Source organism: Carassius gibelio, chromosome B13 (genome assembly GCF_023724105.1).
Source record: "Carassius gibelio isolate Cgi1373 ecotype wild population from Czech Republic chromosome B13, carGib1.2-hapl.c, whole genome shotgun sequence".
Taxonomy (NCBI): domain Eukaryota; kingdom Metazoa; phylum Chordata; class Actinopteri; order Cypriniformes; family Cyprinidae; genus Carassius; species Carassius gibelio.
This window is the reverse complement of record NC_068408.1, coordinates 19,312,985-19,332,128: the sequence shown is the minus strand read 5'-3', so window position 1 is coordinate 19,332,128 and position 19,144 is coordinate 19,312,985. Positions and strand designations below refer to the sequence as shown.

Here is a 19,144-nt window from a genome sequence, read left to right as displayed (position 1 = left end):
CGGCCTCAAGTAAACGAGAGTTCGATCTAAACGCATTAGTACATAGAACATTCATCTGTCACTTTGATGCTTATACAAATCATTCTATTAAATACAAAAATAAATTAGTTCGTTTTATTTCAAAACAACATCACCGTTAAGATAACTTTTTTGAGTGACACCTTTTTGTGTAAAAAATAACCGCATAGGCAAAAAATGAATTCAATTATTATTATTTTTATTCTTCACTGCCCTATGTGCATCATTATTAAATAGTGAAATATTATTTGTTATGTCAATGATTTTGAATGAATGATAAGAATTATACTTAGCCTCAACCAGCAATCTTTTTGTACGCATGCATTCTTTAAAACAAATTTGAAACATTTCATTAGATTGTGTGGAACATGATCATTTCGATTTAAATTAAAGATTATTCAAACACAAAATAAAATATAATTTCAAATACATTTACAGAGAACACTATTAGTCGCACTAGTTAGTTTTTCATTTTAAATTGAAAAAACAACAACACATAACCTAACTCATAAAAGAAAATCTATAATATTGTACAGTAGAGCTGCATCTCAGTTTAAACTATCATTACATAAAGAAGTCGTCTTCTTCTTTAGACCAAGAAGAAGACTGCATTAAAGACACTTGTTAACATATACCAAATCGTCTTGTTTATAAAAATGAGTGTCACATAACACATATGGTTCTTTATTGTATTATTGAAGTATCGGCCACTTTATGTAATTATGGATCAATCCTTTGTCTCTGTAATTCCCAGGTGAACTACACAATACAGCAGATGACAAACATTCATTCAAAGTACATTCAATAGCATTCAATTAAATCAAATACAGTTTTTGAAAAATGCTAAAAAGATAGAACATTCCCACTTCTGAGCCCAGCACTGATATTAATGTAATTTGAAGTAATTTACTAATCTTGTTTAAAAAAAAAAAAAAGAAAAAAAGGAAGCTAACAATTTATTATTATTTAAGAGAGGCAGTTATGACATGCTAACCCATTGTTAGTAATATTCAAAACAAACAAACAAAAGCCCAAATAAAAAGTAAAGCCATAAGAACACGTCAGCTGATGTGGCAGGTTACATTAACTTCAATATATGGCAGTGAAAATATATAAATCAAGGACAAATTTATAAAGTATGTCTAAATAAAAGTTATTTTTAAGTGAATTGTATGCATAAAATATTAATACCACATAGGAAAACATGAGTTTCTAGAATTGCAATCTCAGAATTTAACCGTGATATGCTTTAATAGCCACTAGGCATCAAATAAAAACTTTAATGTAATCTTAAAGTTATACATCAGAATTGGGTAGCATGTACCCACAGAGAAAAAAACGTCTCAAGTACCCCATTTGTTACATATTAACAATAAAACTTGCATCCTGTGTGTGCCTCTGTCTTGTTTATTAAAGTATTTAATAAATAAAAATACGAATCCCTCCTTCTTGGCAAAGAAAACAAGTAAATTATCCATGCAAATACAGTACACCATTTGCAAAGATTTTGTAAATATTGAGGATTAGCGCACAATAAATAACAACAAAAAGCAAATATCATGGTGACAAGGCAAAACATGAATAATTGAAAGAAAGAAAAAATACTCCTTGAGAGCTGGACATCATTACAACGTACTAAGTCTTGCATAAACAGTGAGGGCAACAATTAATAAATTAAAATAAATGTTAAACCTTTTCAGATGTGTTGCTCACGTTCTTTAAATGAGCTGAAAAAAATATGACCCATAATGCTAATATTGACATCACATATGCCTGAATTAGCTCACTTGCTTTCCCACACACTACAAGCACAAATGAACAAGATCAGTAACACCTAACACATCCATTCAGTGTTGAAAAGACTGTAAAACAACCCACAAAGTCTCAATCTATTTAATATCCTTTTATGATTGATAAGCAAGTCAGGGATCTATAGGCCTCATTATTGTTCAAAAAAACAAACAGCAATGGAATAAAAACACATTTAAGTTTACGTGAAATTTTAAGGCGTGATAACATGCATCGACTTTTTCAGGCTGTTTCAATCTTTGACATTCATGTATAATATTAATATCTTTCAAATGAAGGTTTTAGTCACTAATATCACAAACATTGTATGTTGAATAAAATCACCAAACCAAAAAAATAAAAATAAAGTGAAAATGTTATATCTCTTAAATTACTGTATCAGACAAACAAGTGCATGTATGCAAATGTATTCGGGTTGTAATAAAGACAAAGAAAAACCTAAACAATGTCAAAATGTCTAGTTTCATCCTCTGACTAATATGCTATTTATTATACTCTATGACTTAGTTTTTGTAATTCGGATAGGCACTGATGTCTTTGCCATAAACCACACATGCAAATGTATTAATTGCATTTAGTTCCTTCACTGACAGCTTTTTTAATGCAGCGTTAAAGCATCTACACATTGATGGCATGTGCATGCTTCTTGCATAAGGGCTTGTCCTTCTTGGAGTAGAAAGGTTGTCCTTCCAGGTTCACATGGCACACCTGTATATCGGAATAATACAAACTCAGTGATTAATTATTAATAAACCATATGGGCAAGTGCTTTAACAAACTGATTTTGAACCTACCGCACAAACAAAGCAGGTATCATGCCATGTGTGGCCAAGAGCTTCAATAAATTTGTCTCCTGCCTCAACTGGGAAGTCACAGCCATGGCACTTTGTGCTGAAGAGTGCAATATAATCTGGTGACAGAAACATGTCATGAAAACTATCTGCATACACCAAACTTGTAAACATAAAAATGTGTGTCAGACATAGCTGGTGGCTCCCATACCTTTCTCACAATACGGCTCACCGTCCTCCATATGGAAGAGGCTGTTTCCAAAAGGCTTTCCACAAGCTGCGCACACAAAGCAAGTGGTGTGCCAGGTCTGCCGCAGTGCATGCATCACTTCCTGTTGAGCAGATGTTGAGCGGATGAAATGTCAGTATCTGTGAAGTGTGTTTACAGTCATGCCTGCGCATGTGTGTAATGTTTTCAACATACTCCCATGATCTTGGTGTTGCAGCGGGCACATGTAGGTGCAAAGAACTCTCCATAGCAGTTTTCACAGTAAACATTATTCTGCTCCTCCACAAAGCTGACATCAGCCAGAGACGTGTGGCAATAATGGCAGTTGAACTCCTCTGGATGCCAGGACCGACCCAGTGCCACCAGGAATGGTCCCCTGAGGAGTCAAGAAACACTGATTAAAAAAACTCATAGACAAATTGTTTTGAAAAAAGACAAATCTATTATAATATTGTTAAATCATTAAAACTAGGGTAATCTAAACACAAGTGAAATAAACAATAATTGAAAATATTTTACATGGGTTTTTCCATTTAGTTTTTCACAAGCTAATGCTTTTATAGAAAGGAGACAAAAGTGTCAAAAAAAGAGATTGAGATGTGATGAGATGAATAAAATAAACAAATGTATAAACAAAAATAAAGGTAAATATCACTAAAATATCACAGAAAATTTTATTTCTGTGTCACTGCCTGTCACATAAATCACATTAAAAATTATTATTATTATAATTTTTTTAAAGTTAAGTCATTACTCCTCAGAGAATGCTGTAAAATAATTTCATATTTAATGTCTGAGTCTGTGATGAAGGTAAAACATTTTTTTTTATTTTTCGGACTATAAGTCGCACCTGAGTATAAGTCGCATCAGTCCAAAAATACTTCATGATGAGGTAAAAAACATATTTAAGTCGCACTGGACTATAAGTCGCATTTATTTAGAACCAAGAACCAAGAGAAAACATTACCATCTACAACCGCGAGAGGGCGTTCTATGCTGCTCAGTGATAGTCTACGGGAGCACTGAGCAGCATAGAGCGCCCTCTCACGGCTGTAGACGGTAATGTTTTCTCTTGGTTCATTTCTCTTGGTTCATTTCTCTCGGTTCATGTCAAATTAATTTTGATAAATAAGTCGCACCTGACTATAAGTCGCAGGACCAGCCAAACTATGAAAAAAAGTGTGACTTATAGTCCGGGGTATTTAAAAAAAAAATCATTTTTATTTTAGTATTATTTATACACTTTTATTGTATTTATTAATATATTTAATTATATTCAAATTTAATTTTATTTTATTTTAAGTTTTAGTATTTTTAGCATTTTATTAGTTCTTAATTTGTTATTTTTTGTTAATTTTTTATATTGCATATATAGCTATTTTATTTGAGCTTCAGTTGAATACTTTTATTACTTCAACAAACTCATTTAAGTTTCAGTTTTTCATCTAATATTTATTTCAGTTCATGAAAATGGTTTATAACCATTTTAAATGCAACTTTTTAAAAGTAGCACAAAGAAGGCATGGTTAAAAAAGTTATTTATATATATCAACCTCTGGGACATGAAAGTGGCCAAAGTTGGAAGGTATGGGAAGTTGAATCAAAACACATATATTTCAAGAGGTCTTGTGATTTAAGATGGGTGAACGTTGCACAGGTGTTATCATACCTGATGATGCTGTTGCAGGCACCACACAGAGGCGTTCTGTTGCTGGCTGCAAACCGCTCTGCCCTCTGAGCAACTCCACGAGCCACAGGTGGGAAGGGGGCGGGGTTGAATGCAGGGCTGGGTGCAGCAGGAGCGGGAGCAGGAGCAGGGACGGGGTTGGGGATGTAGGTTGGTGGGGGTGGGGCCGCCTGGGGAAGAGGCTGCACTCTGATGTTTGTGGTGGTTGTGGGTTTGCTAGGGTCAAATTTATGGGCAAAGTTCTCATCAGTAACCCAAGGAGGCCTGTTGGAAGAAGATGCTGGAGCTGCGGCAGGAGCAGGTGGAGGTGGAGCAGGCTTGTGAACCATCGGAGGAGCTGGTGCTTAAAGATGCCCATGAATTAGTATTGCATACAGAGATGAACACTCACATACACTGAATTATTTCACATATGTGCAATGGCTACCTGGGGCAGCTGAGTAGGCTGCAGGCACAATGGTGGCAGTGCTGACCACTTTAGGTGGAGGTGCACCTACGGGGATCTGGATGGAGCTGTGCTGCATGGGTGGTGGTGGCTGCTGCATAGGTGGGTGCTGGGAGTAAGAACTACAGAAGAACAGACCACACTTCATTTTCAGTTTAAATGAGAAGCTACTCCTCTTTTCTGCTTATGCAAACTACTGAAACTTTTCCTGATCAATCTAAAACAGTACACTTTTTTCTAAAGCCAATGCATCCATCCTGGCAATCGAACCGATGACTTGTTCATCTGTTTGAGCTAAAGGTATACATACATTTTTTATTAATTATAATTGTAATACGTATTAATTATTGATGTTTTATTAAGAGCTACTACACATTTTACAAGACTTAACCCATTGATGCCCATATTTTGCCCATGTAAATGCATTTTAAGTTTAAAATATGTGGTATATATCTCTATACAGAAATTCAGAGAGAAACGTGTGCAAAAATAATAGTTTTGCACATATGTCACTATAAAGTTGCAAGTGTAAACATGCAGAAAGGAAAACAAGCATTAAACACCACATGGCACATTATCCTGCAAGATGTCATAAGCTTTTCCTAGGACCACAGCAGTACCTGGAGACGGAGGTTTTATACTGGGAACTGTAACCCATAGAGGACTGCAAGTTGAAGCTATAATGTAACAGAGACAAAAATGATGGACAGTCAAACGTATCATGCCTAGATTGAACCAGAGAGAGGTCATGTGCACTCATATCTGTATGACTGCCAAACTCATCCAAATATTGTCTATAAAAAAATACAAACAGGATCAGATATTTTAGTTTTCCAAATCAAAATACATATGGAAATTAACTGAATATAAAGTAACTCTTTAAAGAACTAGTCATATGTTTTCTGTTTGTTTTGTCTGAATACATCAACAGTACACTACCAGTACTGTACAATATGAGTGAACATGGCAATAAATCATCTTACCAGCATAAAGACATGCAGACACACACAAAACAGAAAACAAGCATATGCGTTCAAAACCCAACCACCATGTACCAAAAACTGTATTTCAATAGCTAGTAAAAAAGACCTAATTTAACACAAGATTTATATACTGTATTTCAGGGCTAACGGAGTCACCTGCTGACCCAATCACTTCCTGTAGTAGCAGACAAATGAAAGATAGTCAACTAAATCTGAATTAATAAAAATACAACTGTGGTTTCTAATAAGTAGATGGAAACTTGGTTACTTATATGATTATTTGTATAAATATGAAGTTCACTCAAGTCTCGATGCAATAAGCTTTACAGACTTCTGTGTCAGTGTAAAGAGTTTTTGCCATGTCTCAAAAACAAACTTAAGAAATATGAGAATGGGTTGATAAAGGCCCTTGGGATATGTGTTTCAATGTCCAGATATGAAAACTTACATGTAGGTCTCAAAAATGGACTTAAATTAAATTAAATCTCTAGAAATAAGAACATATAATTTACATATAAGAAACTGAAATAGATTTATTAAAATAAGGCTAACTTTGAGATCTGAGACTCGACTGGGACACATAACAGCATCAGGTGTAGTAGTACTGACATACTGTAGTACCTCATAAAAATAAAATAAAAAACATGTCAGAAGATTAATGCTCAACCCCCAGAGGAAATGTATTAAGTCACTTTATCTCTGGTTTCATAAACACCCGTTCCTGCTGTTATTGTTAGTGTAAGGCAAAAACATGGTACATATAAGTGCTTATGGCGATCTTAAGCTTAAAAAGTAGTTCATGGATGTCTTGGGAGGTTTTTATTTGGGTCAAGTCCTGGTGTTCAAACAATGTGATGCTAAAGAGACACCACTCATAAAAGCAGAAGGCCAAAACATACAGCCATCCTGGCAATGACGACATGTATTCAATCAAACATGAGTTTCTAGTTTCCTTTGGGGGAAGAGTATTAGTAGGAATAAGCTGTAGCAAATGAAACAGCAGCTGCAACAAGAAATTGGGTTAAGACAAAGAAGATCATATTAGAGGATTAAAGTCATTGATTATAACATTAATAAGGGATTGGCTTTACTTTGAGTCTCCAGGATCAATGAAGTCTCTGCGTACTAATAATTTCTCTTGTCCTATACAATCTCTCAAATGTTAGGTTCAAAACTAATAGAAAAAGTTAATTTTCTACAAAATCTATCAATTGTCTCCACTAACAGAAGTCAATTAAAATTGATATAACTCCTTACTACAGTATGTCCTACACACAACCTAACAAATAACCTAGAAGTAATCAAATTTCTTGTAAAACATGTTCTTTTTTGGTTTCATGAAGTAAAATTAAGAATAAATAGCCCCAAACAAACTAACAATAAAAAACAACTTATAACAAATTAAATAACACAATGACAGTTTGAGGTCGGTAGGATTTTTAAATGTTTTTGAAAGAAGTCCCTTATGCTCAACAAGGCTGCATTTATTTGGACATAAACACAGTAAAACACCAACATTGTGAAATATTATTACAATTTAAAATAACTGTTTCCAATTTGAATAAAATTGAATTTACTCCAGTGTTGGTAAAGCCGAATTTATAGCAACCATTACTCCAGTCACAGTCATGATGTTGCTCAGGAGAGATTTCTCATTATAATCAATATTAAAAAACAGTTGTGTTGTGCTTTATATTTTTTAGTGGAAACAAATGTGTTTTCCCAGGATACCTTTAAATATAATATCTTATGTAACATTATAACTGTCTTTACTGTCACTTTTGGTCGATTTAATGCATCCTTGTTGAATAAAAGTATGAATTTCTTTCTTTCAAAAAAAAAAAATTAAATACATAAAATCTTACAAACACCAATCTTTTGCAATGCATATACAAATATACACATACATACCAGTGGGGAATACAATAAACCAAGTAAAGGTAAAGCAAGCACAAAATGCATCACATGCAACTTTACCTGGTTACCAAGGTTTGCTCAGGATTCTGCCCCGCATCAGGCTCGGGCGCCTGATTGGCTATCTGCGGCTCCGAAAGGAGCTCATTGGGTGAAGCAGCAATAGTAGGCGGACACACAGGTGCAATACTGGTGGAAACCGGAGCATGCTCAGCAGGAGTACTAGATACAAGGTTAGGTGGCAGTGATATCAGAAACTGATGTCAGGCTGAAGCCATAAATACAAGACAGCAGCCGTGTTTCAGGCCATGTATGTATAAATGCCTTAATTGAAGTTAAAAGTCGCTGTTTCATTCTCATGCTTACAACATTTCTGAGCACAATGCAAGGATGTCCATCTTGGGGGAAGGAAATGTTAATTGGTTTCTTCTCATTTGGCTATTTATTAAACATATCCATTTTGTCATTGAAGGATTGTATAAACTGTATGACTATGAACTATTGAATTGGTATGAGTCACCGATTGAGCTGCGAAGGAAGACCGGGCTGTAGTTTTACTCTGAAAGCAGTGGTGTCTCGGCTGAGTGCTATTCTTGCACGAATTAAATTAATTGGACATAATGGTTACAATCAATCGTGTGCTTAAATTAGTGGAAATGAACTGCATTTGGCAGGACCTCAGTGACGCAGGGTATAAAGGTTACGTAAACCATCTTAGTGTGTCCATAAAACACAATTCAGTGGTTAGAGAGCAGTAGATTAGAGGTAATAGTACTCCCCTGTGATCCAAGCAAAGAAAAGAGCATTATTCACAAATTGACATTTCTTTCATTTGAATCATTTAGCATTCCCTGTACATAATCAAACGCAATCAAATGATGAAAACAGATTGGTGTTGGAGCCGCCCAGGCAGGAGAGAGAAGATAAAAGGCAGGCACCTAGCAGCATTAGGCCTGGTGGTGGACCGATGGCTGACCCCCTTCACACACTCCGCAACCATTCTTCCTGACCATCTCTCTCTCTTCCTGTCTCATTTTATCTAGAAAAATCCCATAGGGAGGAGTGAGGTAAAAGATAAAATAAAGAGAATATTTAAAGCTGAATTGTCTCATTATTTTACTTTATTTATCCTATGTTAATATGCATAAACATCTATAAGTGAAGTGAACTTTTTGTTGGTTTTCCTGTTTATTAACCCTATGTTTACCAGCAATCCATCGCAGCAACATTGGCCTTTTATGGGAAAATGCAACTATTTTACAAAGTATTGATTTGATTCAAAAAATTTATGATTTTTTACATTGGTATCTGTTTGTCTGACCTATAAAAGAAATTGGGGAAATTATAGAAATCTATATTAAAACAGTTCTGTTTGCCATTTTAATTTGTGATGTTACTCGCTCAGAAATGACACGCTTCAGCTTTAATGTCCTTCTGTGGATCATAATGAGCTTCGGTGATGGAACAGAGAGAAAGGTCTGTAAATGTTGGTTGCAGACATTAATGAAGCCTTCATGAAGATTTAAACACTTTCTGTGGTGAACTTGTATGCGTATTTAATCCATCGGTGTTATGTTTTATAATGTAAGAAGAGCATGTGTGTGTATTGGAGGGGCTTTGGGGAAGGTGTGTGGTGGCAGAAAGCATACACACACATTAGCATTTATTGCAAGCTGTTATGTTTACATATGTTTATGTTTACATCACTGATTACATGACTCTTTAGTCTCTCTCTTACACACACACACAAACACACACACAAATACACAAAAATTAAATAGGTCATAATGTCCTGAACACTGTATTCATCAACTAACTATGCTGCCAAACTATGGCACTTTTAGTTATATTAGCAAAATCTTGAATCTCTCAGCACAGATTCAGAGAACAATGAAATACAGATCACAGAAGCAGACAATGCCATCAGAAGGAGGGGTCGTTATTAAAACTAAACTAAAATAATCTAAACACTATTTTATGGAAGAGGACCAGAGAGCAAAGAGAGTCAAGACAGGCAGACAATACTGCAGTGCCACCTGCTGGCATTAAACGCTTGACACATAGTTTGGACATAGGGAAAGTGTGTTCTCATCCTAAAGCGGGTTAGTGCAACACTGTCTCATGAAAAGCAGCCTAACATGTAGACTATCACTGTTCCTCTCTTTACATGCACATTAGCAAACGAAACTGGCATAGTAGAGGGTTGCAAAGAAAAACTAAATAAATATTGAATGGAATATGAAATATTCATGCAATGATAACAACCACACACAAGAGACATTGTAGGCACTTGTAATGCTTTGAATGTTGGATTGGCTAAGTTTTCCAACCCATGCAATATTAAGTATTAAGCATTTGTTTCCAAAAAGGGGAGTATTAAGTCTCTTTGTTAAAGAAATCTAACATGAAATAGCCTACAGGAATACATAAGACTGCATAGAGTTATGGAAAGACTTGGTATGTTTCTTTGAATGCTTTTTATAAATGCCCATTTGGCTTCATTTATCTATACATACAATCATGCATGACAGAAAACAACCTTTAAAATGATAGGTTAAAAACACCAAACTAATAATTTAATATTATGATAAGAATTCTGGAAATTCTTTTTAATAAGGGTAGAGACTATCTATTAGTGGAAAAGGTTGTAGCTTTAATGCTGAAGCTGTAATTCACACTGAATGATTGTAACAGCATAAGAAGATTACAAACCAGTGCAAACAACACAACAATGAACATTCAACACCGCATCTGGCACTACAGACAAGATACCAGCATGGTGGAAAAAAAGAAATTTGTCACAAAACAACAAAATCATTGTTTTTTGTGGCCAACTTAAAGTACTATAAACTTAAATAACTTAAAAAGATAAAGTAACTTAATAAAATTTACTTAGTAAAAAACCTTGGAATTGAAAATTTGCAATACTAAAATTACTAAACTAAAACTGGACAAAAAAGAATTTAAAGCTAAATGGAAAAACTAATAAAAATGACTAAATTACTCAAATTTAAAACTAAAACAAAATCAATATATGTGACCCTGGAACACAAAACCAGTCTTAAGTCGCTGGGGTATATTTTTTGCAATATTTTTTTGGATCAAAATGATTGATTTTTATTTTATGCCCAAAAATCATTTGGATGTTAGGTAAAGATCATGTTCCATGAAGGTATTTTGTAAATTTCCTACTATAAATATATTAAAACTTAATTTTTGATTAGTAATATGCAGTGCTAAGAACTTCATTTGGGGTGATTTTCTCAATATTTACCCTTACATTACAGATTTTCAAATAGTTGTATCTCAGACAAATATCGTCCTATCCTAACAAACCATACATCAATGGACAGCTTATTTATTCATCTTAAATAAATCTCATTTTAGGAAAATTGACCCTTATGACTGGTTTTATACTCCAGGGTCACATATAATAATAACACTGCAATTAGAAGAAACCAAAAAAAGAGAAAAAAGCATAACCAATAAAGTGCCAAATTTGGTAAGACCTACTGAAAACAACATTATTGTCTGAATGAGCGAAACAAACATACAACTTAACAGACAGCAGGAAACAGCACTGCAGTGATGTGCAATGAAATAATTGTTTTGTTTCAGTCAAATGAGAAGTGTCTGATGAAAAGTTGGAGACTGAAAATATAAAGGAATAGACTGGATGACATACAAAAGAGCTGACCGATGCAACATTATGTCAACCTAGCATGACGTGTTCAGATGTACATGAAGGCAGAGATCTGAATAAAAATGACAAGGATGAAGAGTGAGGGAGGGGCCAGCCACCCAGGGCCACAAGCACTCCAGTGCAGTCACACAGTCTTCCCAGCATGCACTGCATGCAAGTGGGAGGCTCACAACTGAATTAAACCAGTAGTGAGATGGTATGAGAGAAACACACAGTTAGCAGAGGCATAATACTATACTAGTAATAAAAATATAGCGCAAACCAGCCCAAAGCAGAGCTAACACCATTTCCCTATGAGACAACCAGACAGGCAGAATTACCTGGAGGAAAAGTCCTGGTTTAGTGACTCTCTCTACTCATTGACTTCCATCTTGCTCAATCGCTTGAAGTTCTGACGGTTTCACACGCCTTCGCTCATCCTCTGGACACAGAGCTTGTCCCTTCAGCAACCACTCATCTAACCAAAGGTTCCTACACAAATAAACTTTACACTCCCTGGATTTTCTCAAAGTAAAACTAATAGATTCTAAAATAGTGATCTTTCAACTTTATTCCAGTCTCATCCCGGATCAGTGCCACATGCAAAGTACTGTGATAGTTAGACAGCTGACAGACAGATCAACATCCTTATCGCATGAAACCCCCAGGCAGTCTAATATATAACCACAGGCTTAAGAAAGAAATATCTGACAAGTTCAAAGAAAAAACAAATCTTCAAAGGGATAATAGTGTTGGTGATTTGAAGTTTATTCTAAAGCAAATATCTTTTACCGTGTGTCAGGTTTACTTTTCAACAGATAAGAAATGACTTCTGGAATAAAACTGACTGCATGTGCAATCGATTTCACCATGTGTTAACCTTAACAAACCTGACATTGCGAAGGTGAAATAACAAATGATCTAATTCACTGGTTCTCAACTTTATTGGCTCTTCAATACCCCCTTTGTCCAACATGCTCAAATGTATTTAAAAATAGTTTTACATCATTTAAATAAATAATTTTAAGCAACCCTTAATTTGCCAAGACCTTGGCCCCCTTGTGAATTTATGGCATTATGCAATTTATTAAGAATCAGTACTTCCAACCTTGCTATTTTAAGGAAGAATTTATCAGGTTATAGGCTAAATATCTAAAGATTAACATTAAAACCACTATTTGATACAAAGTTAATTTCCTTTCTGTAGACATACATCTTTTGAACCCATGCAGACTCTCACACCCAAACAAATCCCAATGCCAAAAAGCCTTTCCACATGATTAGTTCATTATATTTCTTTTATTTGATGGATTTGAAAGACTTGTGCACAGATGCAGTGATGTTCTCAACAACCATCAATATGTAAACACACACTCCAATACACGAGAGGATTTAAATGGTGGCGACACTCTCATGAACAATTCCAAAGTCTATACTATAGAGTGAACAACTAGCTTGAAACTTTAGTGATGGGCCAAACAACATAACTGACATTCATCTTCATTCTTTCTGCTTTCCTCTCACATGCTTTTACTTTCCTGTAACAGCAGTACTGCATCTGTCTATGCCACCTTTCTAGCTCTCTCTATCTTGGGGTGCTTTACTGAGGCACATTAAGTATCTGTGCCGACAGGCCATGGTGCCAGTTTTTCAGTTTAGCAAAACGAGGGCCTTTGGCTTCAGATTCAAACATTTCCCTGTAACATCAACACATATATACAAGACAAAAGGGGAAGGGAAAAAAGAGAGAAAAGAGAGGGTGGAGAAATGGGTTAGGGAATATGACATTGACTCCCCTGTCCAAAATATGCATGACTGCCTTGAGGTAAAACGTTCAAGTACCCACTAAACGTTTCACATTTATCTAAATGCCAGAGGTCACATTCTGCATGTATTGTGGCAGATATGTAATGACAGTGTGAGATAAATAAGAGCTAATGATATATGCTTGATGTAAAAACCACAGACCAGGGGTGTAAAGTACAACAGTACAGTGTGTAACTGTAATAACTGTAAGGCATTACTAATCTAGTAATAACATTAAGAAGTAGTCATTTCTGAATTTTAGGAATTTTATACTACTTAATTATATTCTTTATAAACAATTTGGCAAAGATCTTCACATCTCAGAATGCATATCATAACTTTAATAATTGTGATCATGAATGCTATTCTACCTTGCTACTCAGTTTTATTTTTACTACACTATGTAGTAAAAATGTTCGTTGCTCTTTTGGCGTGGATTACGTTTTTTTTAGGTGGTTGAACGTATGGTTTTGCAATACGTAATTCCTGTTTATTTGCTCAAGGGTTTTATGGATAGTAATGTCAAAACCCTTCCTGTCAAGTAACCAGGTTTTTATGATATGCTATTTTGCACATCCAATTTGAAAAAGTGCATATAGGTTTACAAACAAAGGGCTAGCAAACGGTTTGTAATGCAACGTCTAATTCTAAATGTTTACTTCTTTTTAGGTACAACTAAATGGGAAAACTCTGGTTTAATAAGTATAGCAAGTATAAATATTTTAATATTTCGGATTAATATTTTGGTATTTCAATACCCAACATTACCAATTAACAATTTCTTTAACAAGTAAAATTCTAATTCTCTCTACTACACCCCTGAAGCTGTACTAGTCTGATGCATCTAATAAGTGTGAATCAAGTTCAGCACAGAGAGTGGTTTCTGATTATGAGGGTCTGTTGGTCCATCAGCCTTTCAAGGTTTAAGAGGCAGAGGACTGGATTTCAGCACAGGTCAAGTACAGTATGTGGCCACCAGATCCTGCTACTAGATGCCTACCTTGACCTTCTCAGAGCTTCCTCATCAGGGTCTTGCACTGCAGAGGAGAAGAGAAAAGACAAAGAGAGAACATGTCAGACTCTACACTTGAAGTCAAAATCTATATCAAAAGAAGAGCAAATGGACAAAAACATGCAGGCTGACTTACTGTATTCAGTTCCAGTAATGTGGGCAAGGACACGGAAGGACTTGGACTGCAGCTGGGCGGCTCTTTTGGCCCAATCAGCTGGCCCCAGTTCATTGGTTTCACTGGGGATGACGGCCTGATACACTGGGGAAGCACTGTCTATAACACGCTCTTTAACTGGCAGATTACTGCAACCACAGAAAGAGCCGCTCGCGTAAAAACACACACTTTACTATCAGCATGACCAGGATGTTAGCAAAGATATTTTCATGTTTAACGACATCGAAAGCATTTTGGTCGTCTTAAGTTAAAACTCCATAGATAATGAACTGGGATGTACATTAAATGCAATCCATTTGAACTAATTTACAGTGTATAGATAACACATGTTTGTTAACTTCGATTATTTTACATAAATCAATGAATATTACTATAAAAGTGCTATAAAAAAAAGCATGGGCATTGTAGCTGAAAGCTTGCTTATCACTACCAAATGCAGTATGACAGCACATTTTAGACACATTTTATCTCTTACCCAGAAGAATGACAGAGCAGAGCATTCAGAAATCTGTTTGTTTACATCTAAAACTTTATCACGGACTGGTTTTCTGTTTCCACATTAGCAGACCCTCCTGCATTCACACACGTTTCCACCAAACACTCATAAAATCAACTAGCAGCAATATTAAGGGTTTCAGAATAAAATCTTAAGGGAAGTTAGAGGCGCAGTCTGAGAGGAGTAAAAAGAGGCGTAGTATGTGAGGTCATCGTTGCATTCGGATAAATAAAAAGACAAGATAACAACTCTTTCAAAAGTCACCGCCACCGGACATTCTCGGCTCATGAAAACCAGGTGCATTTCAGAACTCCAGATGCTCAAGATCGATCAAAGGGAGGTTAGAGGGTGAGATGAGAGAGAAATGCATAATATGGTGATCAAGCATGCGATGCGGAAGGGAAGAGACGAAAAGAGACTGCTCATATCAAACAGATGGATCAGGCTACTTACGATAGCGGAGAGTCAGTTTCATTGCTGCCAGGCAGGGTCATTGAGATCGGACACAGGTAGCGTGGGGACAGGGTACGTGATGTACAGTGTGATGGATAGATGAAGTGATGGATGGTTGGCAATGGAGTGAGAGAGGGAAAATTAGATAAAGCTTCTATGTTATGCATTAGAGAGTGGCTTCTGACACGAGACCGAAGGCCTGGACTCTCGTTTTCATCATTTCAAACCATATAAAAAAAACCACAGGGCATCAGAATACTGGCACCAACAAACAATATAAATATGTAGATCACTGCTAAAAAGCATGGATATACAGGAGAAAAGGTGCACAAATACACGACTCACACTATCAAAACACTCAATGCCGTTCAAAAGTCTGGAGTCAGTACAAATTATTTCTGTTTTTGAAAAAAGTCTCTTATGCTCACCAGGGTTGCAAATATTTAATCAAAAAATAGAGTAAAAACTGTAAAATATTATTAACATGTAAAATAACTGATTTTATTTTAATATATTTTAGACTATAATTTATTCCTGTGACAGCAAAAGTTAATTTTCATCAGCCACTGCTCTTCACTGTCTTCAGTGTCATAAGCAGTGTTGGGGAAAGTTACTTTTAAAAGTAATGCATTACAATATTGCTTTATTCCATAAAAAAAGTAACTAATTATGTTAGTTACTTTTTATGGAATGTAACGCATTCCTTTACTTTTGCGTTACTTTTTAAATATGAGCAGGCCTTAATTGTTTTTAATATAAGTTCTATTTATAGCAAATGTAATGTAAAAAACAACAACAACAATAAAAGATATTGATTTTTAGTTTATCTAAAGTCATTTTTGCTTATAAGTATGGTTGAACTGGATCATCAAAGGTCAGCAGCAAATCCAATGGTTAATAAAATGGGATTAGATACAGTTTTATTGCAGGTTCGCATCATATTCTGAGTTTGCATTTTACCGTTTTAATTTACTTTGAAGAATACTTAATCTGTTTTATTTTAACTTTTTTTTTGCGAGTGGGATGAATTAATGCACATTCACATTTAGTCTAGAATGACATCATGTTCATACAGCACACACAATGCCTCTGTATTTCTGATTTCTTTCAATACGGGGACAGAAGACAGGAGTCAGTCAATAAATGGAAAAACAAAGTTACTGGCATTACTTTTTTGAAAATTATAAAGCATTGCATTTATGGCATTTCTTTTTTTTGTAAAATAAAAAGTAATGCATTACTTCACTAGTTCCTTGAAAAAAGCAATCTGATTACGTAACTTGCATTACTTGTAATACGTAACCCCCAACACTGGTCATAAGATCCTTCAGAAATCATTTGTAATTTAAAAATGTGTTACTCAAGAAACATTTCTTATTATTATCAATATTGAAAACAGTTGTGCTGCCTAATATTTAGGATTCTTTAATGAATAGAGAAACTTATAATAGAAATAGAAATCTTCTATAAAGGTTTAATTGGCTTTACTGTAGATTTTGATAAATTAAAAGCACCCTATTTATATATATATACACACACACACACACACACACACACACACACACACACATAAACATTAAAATGTCTTTAGAAAAGACTATTGACCCCAAACTTTTGAAGGGTAGTTCACCCATAAACCATGATCCCTTGTGCAACTTGTGCAACTGAGCATTCCCATCATCATTCCCATATGAAAAGCACACAAATATCCAACTGAAATTACAGAAACATGACATATGCTAACATTGAAGACTTTGAAAACCTTTCTTCTGCTTCCGTATGGCAACATAGTCACATCCTGCAACTTACATTACTCAGATCAATGCTGGGAAACTGAGGAAAAGACTATATTAAGACTATGATCAGACATCCTTGGGAAGTCTTTAGCCTCTTGAGCATTAGCAGATAGCGCTGGCCCAGACAAGCGTGGCTTTGACAGGCATTATGGCAAACGTGTGTCATGCAGGACATGGGAAGAGGGAGAAGACACAGTTAGGTGCGACAGGTCTTACCCAGACATCTCGCTACCCCTGGCCTGGGACTGGCCAGCAATGGCATCCATAATAGCATCCTGGGAGTACATGCTGATGGGGGTGTTGTACTGTGCATGGATGATGGTGGCCTTGCCTCCAGGCCCCTTCACCTCAATGGGCTTGTTGGTGGAGAGTGCAGTGTCCTTCAGAGCTATTGGGTTGAAGCTGGGCAGGTACTCAGTGCTGTGCGAGCAAGGGAGTGGTGATAAGGGATGAGTATGGGTAAAAGAGAGACAAGAGAGATAAAATGGAGGTTAGACAGAAAGAGTGGAATGAAGGGAATGTGGACAGTGAATTGGGAGAGAAAGATAAGAACCCAGTTGATAATACCAGCATATGTTGTGTTTTGGATACTGGTATTTCAACACAGCTTCTTGATCAGATTACCACCAGAAAACTATGCTGATCGACCAGTTCTGCTAGAGAGCAGCATGCTTATACCGGCTTGAACCAGCATGGAAAATCATTATGGAAGTTATTGCAGCTGAGACAAACCCATATGATAACGATTTATTTTGTAAAAAGCGCTATACAAATAAACTTGAAACTTGATAATAATTAAATAGGTAAATAAACAAATAAAAGGCTCAGTGTAATTTTCAAGGCAGAAACAACACATCAAAAACACGCTTCACACAGCAAAACGTACTACTGCACACAACACTTACATTTACTTGTATAACTACAGCAAGCAGTCCAACTTAATATAATAAACACAGACGGGAATATATAGTTCCTTAACGAATAATGAATAATGTCTGTTATTTTTAACATTGTGGTTTTGTCTACTAAATCACACGGATTCATTTTGCCATTTAGTAGTGCTGCAACAAAAATACATAATTCAGATCACAACTAATAATCCCAGGTTTCATATAGTAAATGTGGTAATTACGGCATGGTGTGAATGCAGCATAAGAAACAGTTCTTGATTCCCAACCAAACACTGAGTATACTAACTATGAAGTGCCTGACTGGGACCAATAACATGATGACAAACACATTGTCAACTAGACATGAGTTCAGCATGCAAACTTCTAATCTCCTAAAACACACACTGCAGCACAGTGCCAACTGGGATTCTCATAAATACATATTCCAAAGATTTTTTGTATCTGTATTGTAGTATATGTTTATGTAAAGCATTAGTACATCGTTAAAGAAAGCTGAAAGTGCACAGGGTGATAAAATCTTTATACCACAAAGGCAGATCCAAACAATCCCATGCATGTATAACACACAGAGCACTACAACGTTATGCCAGGAGGCTGTTACTAACTTGGCAGAAGTGTTGGTAATAACCTACAATGGGCGAAAGGAAACAGAAACAAGGGCATTGGTTAGCAACTCATAGAAACTTAACATGGAAGGATTGTGCCAGGGAAAGTTCTTCAAAAAGAAGAATTTCATCAGATTTTAAAGGTGCAGTGTGTAATTTCCGAATTGTAAAATAATGCCTCAATAACGGCTCAAACACTTCCTGTCTTACACAGGATGTCATGCACTAAAGCCAAGCCACTGGCTGACCCAAGCTGGGCTGCTCAAATAGACAAATTCTGTTTGTGGCACAGAAATGACACACTACACCTTTTAGGAAAAGGGAAATGTTAG

General features: G+C 35.7%; 1 protein-coding gene across 1 annotated transcript in view; it reads right to left on the bottom strand.

The window, feature by feature from the left end:
• Positions 1 to 686: 686 nt before the first annotated feature.
• ldb3a (LIM domain binding 3a) overlaps positions 687 to 19,144 on the bottom strand; it is a 36,247-nt gene continuing 17,789 nt past the window's right edge. Inside the window, exons 5-18 of the mRNA XM_052573074.1 lie at positions 18,813 to 18,835; positions 17,513 to 17,716; positions 14,513 to 14,679; positions 14,365 to 14,401; positions 13,163 to 13,255; positions 12,439 to 12,448; positions 7,940 to 8,133; positions 5,600 to 5,656; positions 4,962 to 5,101; positions 4,517 to 4,877; positions 3,043 to 3,223; positions 2,830 to 2,950; positions 2,622 to 2,737; positions 687 to 2,535 (exon numbers count right to left, since the gene is read on the bottom strand). Of these exons, the coding sequence (XP_052429034.1) occupies positions 2,446 to 2,535; positions 2,622 to 2,737; positions 2,830 to 2,950; positions 3,043 to 3,223; positions 4,517 to 4,877; positions 4,962 to 5,101; positions 5,600 to 5,656; positions 7,940 to 8,133; positions 12,439 to 12,448; positions 13,163 to 13,255; positions 14,365 to 14,401; positions 14,513 to 14,679; positions 17,513 to 17,716; positions 18,813 to 18,835 (1,794 nt within the window). The 3' untranslated portion in view covers positions 687 to 2,445. The remainder of the gene's footprint in view (positions 2,536 to 2,621; positions 2,738 to 2,829; positions 2,951 to 3,042; positions 3,224 to 4,516; positions 4,878 to 4,961; positions 5,102 to 5,599; positions 5,657 to 7,939; positions 8,134 to 12,438; positions 12,449 to 13,162; positions 13,256 to 14,364; positions 14,402 to 14,512; positions 14,680 to 17,512; positions 17,717 to 18,812; positions 18,836 to 19,144) is intronic.